General features: G+C 37.9%; 1 protein-coding gene across 1 annotated transcript; it reads left to right on the top strand.

Annotated features, from left to right (window-relative positions):
• The first annotated feature begins 3,577 nt into the window (after positions 1-3,577).
• Positions 3,578-9,568, top strand: LOC138814227 (vomeronasal type-2 receptor 116-like). Its single transcript, XM_070003238.1, has 5 exons — positions 3,578-3,862; positions 4,319-5,125; positions 6,303-6,530; positions 7,611-7,734; positions 8,646-9,568. Exons 1-5 carry the CDS (start codon positions 3,767-3,769, stop codon positions 9,566-9,568), a joined length of 2,178 nt encoding a protein of 725 aa, XP_069859339.1. The 5' UTR covers positions 3,578-3,766.
• The last annotated feature ends 508 nt before the right edge of the window (positions 9,569-10,076 follow it).

Raw genomic sequence — 10,076 nt, forward strand, 5'->3', positions numbered from 1 at the left:
AGTCAACTATGGGTTTATCTGAGGATGTGCAGAACAACAATTAAGTCCCATAAAGAAGAACAAAAGAGAGGAAAAGGTGAGAAGGATAAGGAAGAAAGAAAAAAAAGATCAGAAGTTCAGTCGAGCTAAGCAAAAAACAAAAAGAAAAATTAAAAAAAATAAAGAAAGGAAAATGCACACATGCATGTATTCCTAAAGTAAAGATTATAAGGGGGAAAAAAGTTACTAGAAAACAATTTTTTTTCAAAAAAGGTAAAAATTTAAAATTAAAAAAAGTTTTAGAAAAGAAAAAAAATTTTTGTAAAAGGTATAAAAAAAAAAAAGAAGAGGAGAAAAAAAAAGTTCTTTGATTTTTTTGGGAGGGTTGGGAAAAATCCTGTATCTCCCTTGTGTCTGTAATCAGCCTCTGGTTGGAGTCTCTGGTCTGCTTGTGGTCCTGTGGTTTGGTTGGTTTCTTAAGTCAGTTTGTTTGGACAGGCAGAAAAATACTCTGCTTTACCCAGAATTTTTCGATCCTCCTCCCAAGTTAGTTTAATGGGAGGGGGGTGTGCCTTGAGTATCACAAAAGAGGGAGATGGCTTTTTCCTCAGGTTTGTAGATGCTGTGATGAGGCTAGGTTCTGGGTAGAGTTGAGGCCTTTCAGCAAACAGTAGCTTTTCCTGGGGGCTAGTTTGTGAGAAACTCACAGAGCCCAGCCTGGAGCCACTCCCAGGGTTTCTGTTTACTGATGTCGAGGGTGCTAAAGGGAAGGGCAGCTTCTGGCACTGATTACCCGACGAAGAAAGTCACTCCTAGGGCTGGCGCCCGAACTGGGTGACTTTTCCCTGGGTGGAACTGAGTCTGGCAGGTCGCGCTGTAAAGTTCTTGTGACCTGCTAAATGACCCTAGTTTTATTCCAAAGCCTGAGTTGGAGCTAGCAGCTCTGCCGAGCTTTGTGGGTATCCAAGATGGAGATCTCCGGTACTGGGGGGGGGGAGGGGTGGCCTTCCCTCCTCTGCTCCCTGAGAAGGAGTGAGGACGTCAGGCTTCTACTCATGCCGAGTCTTGGTTCCTGGGTCGTGTCTGGTCTGCGAACTGCAGGATGAAGCTGTCTGCTCCTTGTTGGTTCTTGCTGGTGTTGAGTAGAATCCGCTCGCCAGCCGTGTCTGGCTCTTTAGTCCTGGACTCTCTCTGTTTCAGGTATGGCAGTACTGCCGCTGCCGCCGCCACAATGGCAGCTGTTGGCAAGAGCTCAGATCTGTCTCCTTGCCTCGATTTTTTCTCTCTGGCCTAACTCTCTGTCTTGTGATGGCACACTTGGTGTGATTCTCTGGCTTAGGACTGTTCACTCGAACTCTAAAACTGCTTTCTATGTGAGAGCTTGTTTTGCCTCCAGCTTCTCCTCCGCCATCTTCCTGGAACTCTCCTCCCCCTGCTCTTTATGTACATGAAATCAAATCATTGATTTCCTCATTCCACCCACCACTGCTATTTATTATTATTATTATTATTAATTATTATTATTTTTGTCAGTCATGGGGGCAGAACTCTGGGCCTGGACACTGTCCCCAGCTCTTCAGCTCAAACTAGCACCCTACCACTTGAACCACAGCACCACTTCCAGCTTTTTTTCTGCTTATGTGGTGATAAGGAATTGAACCCAGGGCCTCATCCATGCAAGGCAAACACTCTGCCACTGAGCCAACTTCCCAGCTCTCCCCATCTCCCTGCTCTTATGCACATAAAAATCAAATTGTTGATTCTTCAGTGAGAAAGACATTGGGCTCATTTAATCAAGTTACTTTAACCAAAGTTTATAAGGAAGGCCTTTTGGCCTACACTTGTCTTATTAGCATACCAACATATCCAGCCTCTCCCAGGTCCCAGTGGGGTAAGATTCACAAATTTATGTCACACAAAAGAATGTCCCACAGTCATAGTCTTAGTTTTAACAATCAAAGCAGCCTTCCACTGAGAAGCAGTTGCAGTGATGGAGTCAGACAGGAGTTCCATCCACTTTCTCCATGTAGGGGATGGTCAGGATGACAATGTAGATTTTCCTCCAGATTACTGTCAGGCTGTCCTTGTTCTCCAGTTTTATTGAAGCTTCTTCCATTTTCTCTTTCCTTCTTTCAGAAATTTCTAAAAGTGATTAACAAGTGAGTTCACAGGTTGTGTGTTTTGATTTCTGGTTTGTTACTTTTTATTTGTCTATTGTGTTTTGTATTTATGGTTTATAAGAGGATTAAAATATATTTGATTACAACAAGATACTTATGAATGACGATAAAAAGCCACAATAACAAAACATGAGAAGAAAAGTAAAGAATAAGAAAATACATTCACATGAAATACAGACCTAAATATGATCAAAGTATGTAAATGAATGTTGAGAAATGTCATAATGAAATATCTTCATACAATTAAAATAGTTAATGCATACTAAGGAAAACTCAATAATGGCATTGTATTGCTCCCATCATTTAACATGTTAGTTATGCAAGTTTATATTATCCTATAATGAATGCTTCATAATTATTATTGGAATAATATCCATGATTATAAGAAATACTTTTTTGATTTGGCTGACATATTTGCTGTATTAGAACATTTAATTTCTTTTTTATTGTTATTGTAAAGGTTATGTACATAATGGTAGTATTTATATAAGTAATATAGGTAATAAAATTAATAAGGTAGTGAGTACATTTCTTTTTAATGAATTAATTAAATTTAAATGTCTTAATTTTTTTATTGTAACGACATGATGTACAGATGGTTTGCAGTTATATAAGTCAGTTAATGATCACATTTCATTTTGAAGAGTGTCAACCCTTTCCTTGTTTTCTCAGTTCTTTGAATAGCATGCCTTATTAGTAAAATTATCTCTAGTGTATATATGCTTATATATAGAGAGAGACATTATATATTCCATTTCAGAATTTACATCTAAATATACTTATACAAGCATGGAGGTTGTTCATGGAGGTGTTTCAGAAGAGTGCATTTCACTATGGTAGCCATGAAAGTGGGATTTCAGCATAAGCTGATCCTTAGCCACAATATGATAATTTGTTTGTATATAATATGTTATTTGAAATTGAATATAAGAATTGAATTGTGAAATACTTTCTGAATGATGCATAGTGCTTCTAAAGGAAATCTTTTACTTTACACATTTCATTAGTAAGACTGGCCTGACATATAACCACATAACACGAACTATGTATCTTAAAATTTTATTTTCATACATATGGACCTAGTTAACCCAAAGTTGAGAAAATAGACCATTTGGAATCTCATAAGGACTTAATCTAAGTTGAATGGAGCACAGTTGTTTGGTGTTTTATATAGCAGACAGGAAAAACAACTCTTTCTGGGCTTTCATAAGGTTCTGATCTCATTCCAAATAATTCCATTTGGAATTGTAAATTCCTGCATATGATTCCACATTCTCATTCCATCCCAATAGAGGATGTTTCAATACATTCATTGTGCAGAGGAACAAACATTCAATCCCTCAAGGGCATTGCATTGTATTTGAAGATTAGGTTCTAAAGTACTCTTCCTAAATTTTTTATGCTCACAATGCAGGTTTATTTTCAAGAACTACCAATTTGTTCTTGCCTTGGCTTTTGCTGTTGAGGAAATCAACAAGAACCCTGATGTTTTACACAACTTGACACTAGGATTTGATATTTATAATGTTGATTTCAAAAGTTCATTTATATTTGAGAAGCCTTTTCTTTGGCAATCTGGGCAGTACAAGATCCCAAACTACACCTGTATGAGAGAAAGAAAGTCTGTGGCAGTACTTACAGGAATATCAGGAACAACATCGGCCACAGTTGGGACACTGCTGGAACTCTACAGATTTCCACAGGTGAATGTGGGAGGAATGAGGAAATGTGAAAGCATGTCTACTTTGGTGTGAAGAAAGAGATTTTTGAGCCAATCAAATTTTATGCTACCAAATGTTATTGTTTTTGTGCCAGTCCTAGGGTTTAGGCATTGTCCCCAAGATTTTGGCTCAAGGCCTGTGCTGTTCCACTTTAGCTAGAGCTCCACTTCTGGCTCATTGGTGCTTAAGTAGAAATAAGAGCCTCTTGTACTTTCTACCCAGTCTGGCTTTATCTGTGATCCTCAAATCTCAACTACCTGAATAGTTAGGCGTACAAGCATAAGCCCCCAGCATCCAGCAGTAACAAAGGGTTTTAAAAAAGGAATATGAACCTTTCTTCCTCCCACATGCAGCTTATTTTAATATACTTTAAGACTGAGATTGTGATAGATGGCTGTCTTCTTATTCACAGAGCCCTTAATTTTCTCATCCCTTTAGCTTACCTTTGGGCCTTTTGATCTTATCCTGAGTGGCTCCAGCAAATTTCCTTCTCTCTATCAGATGGCCCCAAAGGACACAACTCTACCAACTGCTATAGTGTCCTTATTGCTTCATTTCAGCTGGAACTGGGTGGGGCTGTTGATCTCACAAGATGAGAATGGCTTGTGGATTCTTCTAGAATTGAGAGAAGAGATGTCCAAGAACAGAGTCTGCATAGCCTTTGAGAAAGTGGTGCCAGTCAGCACCCTGTCAGAGATATCGAGACTGATGGTAATATATAATGAGATTAATAAGTCATCAGCAAATGTTTCCATCATTTATGGTGATAATGAATCCCTACTTGAGTTAATGTTGTATTTTGAACAATTTTTAATAACAGGAAAAGTTTGTATCATAAACTCCTCGTGGGATTTAACTATGAGAAGCAGATATTTCATACTTGGCTCATTCCATGTACCTCTCATATTTTCACACCACTTTGCAGACATTGCTGGGTTCACAGATTTTATAAGGGCAGTTAACCCTTCCAAATACCCAGAGGACTTTTACCTTGCTAGGGTTTGGCTTTTCTCTTTTAACTGCTCACAGAATGAATCTGACTGTGTAACCTGGATGAACTGTCCATACGATGCCTCCTTGGAATGGTTGCCTGGGCAGGTTTTTGACATGACCATGTCTGAAGAGAGTTATAATATATACAATGCTGTGTATGCTGTGGCCCAGGCTCTCCATGAGATGCTTCTTCATCAAACAGAAGTACAAACAATGGGAAATAGAATAGGGACAGTGCCTTCCCCTGCACAGGTAATGCCTTCTGTGTCAGATGGTACACACCATTAGCAAAGTCACTTCCTAATGGAGTATCATATAGTATGAAATTAAGTCTTTCAGGTACTTTTCAAAACCCAAGAAAAAGTAATACTGGATTTGATGTCTGTGCCTTTATACCCTTCTTTATATGATTTTAAAGAATAATAAGCAACTGGAAAAAAGCACTGGGCTTCATCTTTCCATCAATGATTTGTGTTACAAATGACTTCAACTTGCTCATTGTCAATAGTTTCAAAATTGTACACCCAGATTTTCTCATCTCACAGAATTATTATCTAGTAATAACCACACATTTCATAAATGTTCACATTTAAAACTCAGATTTTATGAATTTAGTTAGCTAAAATTCCATAGAGATTCCTGAAATTATTGGTTATAGTAAACAGTATCTAGGCAACTGAAAAGTATCTCATTTATGAGTATTTACATAGAATTTGTTTCTATTGAAAGAAGTTGTTGATCTTTCTTAGGTTCTACAGTAATTGGAATTTGTATTAATCTTGAATTATAAGGCAGGGATTAAAGACAATGAGGACCTTTGCTTAATTCAGATTTTCTGTCTTAATTCTTGGATTCACTTCACCATAAGATGTTGTATTTCCATATGACTGGATAAGATGAAGTTAAGCGAAATGAACCCTAAGATAGTGGTTTTTTTTCTTTCTTGCTATTGTTTCTAATGTATTTATAAGGTACCATGTGATTTTTTTTGTTGCTTTGTATGTCCTCCCCCACGGTATAACCCCTGTTTTCACTGTATTTGATATTGGAATAAAATTGTGATTTTTTTTTGTTGCTTTGTATGTCCTCCCCCACGGTATAACCCCTGTTTTCACTGTATTTGATATTGGAATAATTTGGGGAGGGGAAAGGAAAAAACAAAATGTTTAAATAGGGATACAGTTTGACCCTTTGCAACAATGAGATTTAGAAGACACTAGGTTGGAAAAGGAACTTTACAATTTAGGCAGAAGGGGGAGTGTAGTTGTAGAGGTGGGAGGAAAGGAATGGTAGGGGATAAACAAAGGAGGAAGCAATAGTCCTTGATAAGAAATGTACTCATTACCTTGCTCATGTAACTGTAACTCCTCTGTACAGTATTTTCACAATTAAAAACTTATTAAAAAGAAGATGTTTGTATTTCGTTTAGCTGCATCCTTTTCTAAACAACGTACAATTTCACAATCCTGTTGGAGCCCAAGTGGTTTTGGATGACAAAAGGAAGGTGGAGGCAGAGTATGACATTGTAAACATTTGGAGTCTTCCAGAAGGTCTTGAATTTAAGGCAAAAATAGGAAAATTCTCTGCATATGCTCCACATGGTCATCAATTGTCTGTGTCTGAAAATATGATAGAATGGGGCCTAAGAACTACAAAGGTGGGTTGGATCTAACCGTAATGATTTGAATTAAATAGAAACAAGCAAAAATCTAAAATTTATACTCCTCCTGCTCATGAATAGACTGACATTGTACATTGAAGTATTCCCAATTGAAGTTTTTATATACTGAGTCCTAAAAGGAAAAGGAATGTATGAACTTAATAGTATATTTGTAAGTATACATCTATTTCACATAAGCAAATATAAATGACATCTTAGAAATTTTCTAGCATTCTGACAAAAATCTCAATCAATTTCTAAGAATATGTAATAATCGGGACTGGGAAGGTGGCTCAGTGGTAGAGCGCTTGCCTTGCATGCCTGAGGCCCTGGGTTTGATTCCTCAGTACCACATTAGCAAAAAGAAAAAAGCCGGAAGTGGCGCTGTGGCTCAAGTGGTAGAGCTCTAGCCTTGAGCTGAAGAGCTGAGGGACAGCACCCAGGCCCAGAGTTCAGGACCCACAACCAGACCCCCCCTCCAAAAAAGAATATGTAATAATCAATTTATAAGAATCTCATATTTAATAAGAATCAACAAATCAATTTATTAAACTGATTTTTTTGCATACTCCTTATGCTGGCAATTCAATGATTAGTTCGCGTCTTTCTTGGATATTTTTCATGAGGGGAATCATGTAAGTAGCTTGTTTTGGAAGAACATCCTATCTCATGTTACTGGAAAACAAAGAGGAAGGTATTATGGACCTGCAAATAACACAACTCCACAGAAGGGAGGCCTATGATTTATTTTATAGCATGTTTTTAAAGCTTCAAAAAAGTTTCTTCCTTCCTCCTCTTCACTATTTCTCAGATAAACAAAAGAGACAACACATAATGATGTGAATTCAGGGGAGTATCATAGCATTTGCCTCCAAAATTAGTTTCTTACTATTCAGAGAATGTTACCCACTTCGCAGTAGCTAACAGGCTGGTGATCAAGACAGTAACACATATGATGTAGAATTTATAACAGTATCCTGAAAAACTGACTGGATTAAGATGTATAGAAATTGTATGGATTTTTCATGTGTTAGGTAAAAATATAAACAGTTACTAACATTATCTCACTGCCCTCAGTCTCCTCACTCTGTGTGCAGTGAGAGTTGTGGTACTGGATTCAGGAAATCTCCTCAGGAGGGAAAGGCTGCCTGTTGCTTTGATTGTACCCCTTGCTCAGAGAATGAAATTGCTAATGGGACAGGTAAGGTCATGACTGAAGGAGAAATTTGCCATCACTCCTAATATTCCCCAATCCATCCAAGTCAATGTGAAACTTGTGTACTAGGATAGTTGAGCTCAAGTTTTCCTTCCTTCAATTAGTAACTTAATTGTATTTCTCCCAGACATTATACAAATCATGGGCTTGAATTACATATGGGATTCATATTTTCTATTCCATTGCAGGCATGGTTATCTCAAAGAAACTCCTTTTATCACTCCTAGTTAAGTTGGCTAAAATAAACAAAAGCCTTATAAAATAGTTTTTGTGTTCCTGCACTCTGTATTTGCTTAACAATAAAATCAGAGTCTGCATACCATTAAACTACATTGTCCACACATTTCCTTTTGTCACAAAGCAAGTGCTCAGAAATTTGTGTATGGTTTAATATGTAGGCATAAGTATTGTGCATAGCGTAACTTAGAGCTCCAAAAGTGGTTTGATTTCCCCCCCACTGCTTCACAGTACGGAATTAGGACATAAAAAAAGAGATACCTTCAAGAAAGAGTCACATATCTATTTATGTTTCACAGACATGTAGGAAATTGCAGGCTATATCATCACAATTCTGTGTGAAGTTTATGGTATTGTACACGTATAGCAAAGAGAAATGGTGTAGAAAATTGATGTTATTATATTAGAAATGGCAATAATGTCACATTATCAAATGTGTGGTTCTATTAAAAGGAATGTTTCAATGTTGATTTTGGAAATGAGGGTAGTGTTACTGGATAAGAATGAAACAAAAAGAAGATTGAAATTTCTGGTAATATTTACATTTGTGATAAAAAATACTTATATGATAGAATTACATCTACTAGGGGATTTTCTAATCTCCTTTGAATAATGGACAATTCTGAAAAAAGCTCATGTTTGTTTGATCTCCTTACCAGATGTAGAGCAGTGTGTGAAGTGTCCTGATCATCAATATGCCAACACAGAGAAAAACCAGTGCCTCTTAAGAGTTGCAAGTTTCCTGGCTTATGGAGATCCCTTGGGAATTGCCCTGGTCTGCATGGCTCTCTGGTTGTCTACACTCACTGCTGTTGTTCTTGGGGTTTTTGTGAAGAACCAAGACACTCCTATTGTCAAGGCTAACAACAGGGCTCTCAGCTACATCCTGCTCATCTCCCTCATCTTCTGCTTTCTCTGTTCCTTGCTCTTTATTGGCCGTCCCAATACTGTCAGTTGTATCTTGCAGCAGACCATATTTGGAATTGTGTTCACTGTGGCTGTTTCCACAGTGTTGGCCAAAACTGTGACTGTGGTTCTGGCCTTCAAGGCCACTTCTCCAGGGAAAAGGATGAGGTGGCTGCTGGTATCAGGGGCTCCTAAATTCATCATCCCAATCTGCACCCTCATCCAGGTGATTCTCTGTGCACTCTGGTTGGGAACCTCTCCTCCTTTCATTGACGTTGATGCACACTTTGAACATGGCCACATCATCATCCTGTGCAACAAGGGCTCCCTCATGGGCTTCTACTGTGTCCTTGGATACATGAGCTCATTAGCTCTGGCTAGCTTCACTGTAGCTTTTCTGGCAAGAAATCTGCCTGACACCTTCAATGAAGCCAAGTTCCTGACCTTCAGCATGCTGGTGTTCTGCAGTGTGTGGCTCACCTTCCTGCCTGTCTACCACAGTGCCAAGGGAAAGCTCATGGTGGCTGTGGAGGTCTTCTCCATCCTAGCCTCAGGTGCAGGGCTCCTAGGCTGCATTTTTGCCCCCAAATGCTACATCATCTTGTTAAGACCACATAGAAATTCTCTGCATGCCTTCAGGGACAATAAACATATGATGAGCTATAAGCTGTCTTAAGATGGGTACATATTTGATAGAAGTTGTAAAATAAATCTACACTCATTTCCTAGTCATATCACTTTATAATAGTTCCATGGATAAATGACTTACTCATTTTTAGATTAATGTTATACTTACATTTGTCACCATTTCTGTTTAAATTGTGTCTTTGTGTTTCTTATTTACTCTACACTCATTCCCATGATCTTCAATTTTTTTATATTTTGTTATCCTGTCTAACTTTTCTTTGTTAGTCAATTTCCTAAATTTCAACTATCCTAATCTGCTTCCTGTACACCAGTGTTGCTTAGTGGTCCAATCCTTTCCATTAAATTTTCCTGTTAACAACATTCCTTGTGTTAGTACTCTCATTGGAAGCATGATTTGTTCAATAATTATGCATTTCTAGTCAAACATCTGCTTTTAGGAATAATTTTGTGTCTGTGATTTTGGATATCTCTTTCCCCCTTCTGCCTCCTTCCCTTCTTTCCTCATATTATCTTGAAAATTCTAGAGATTACTGGCA

This window comes from Dipodomys merriami, unplaced genomic scaffold, assembly GCF_024711535.1.
Source record: "Dipodomys merriami isolate MVZ:Mamm:240054 unplaced genomic scaffold, mDipMer1.0.p SCAF_6, whole genome shotgun sequence".
In the NCBI taxonomy this organism is placed as follows: Eukaryota; Metazoa; Chordata; class Mammalia; order Rodentia; family Heteromyidae; genus Dipodomys; species Dipodomys merriami.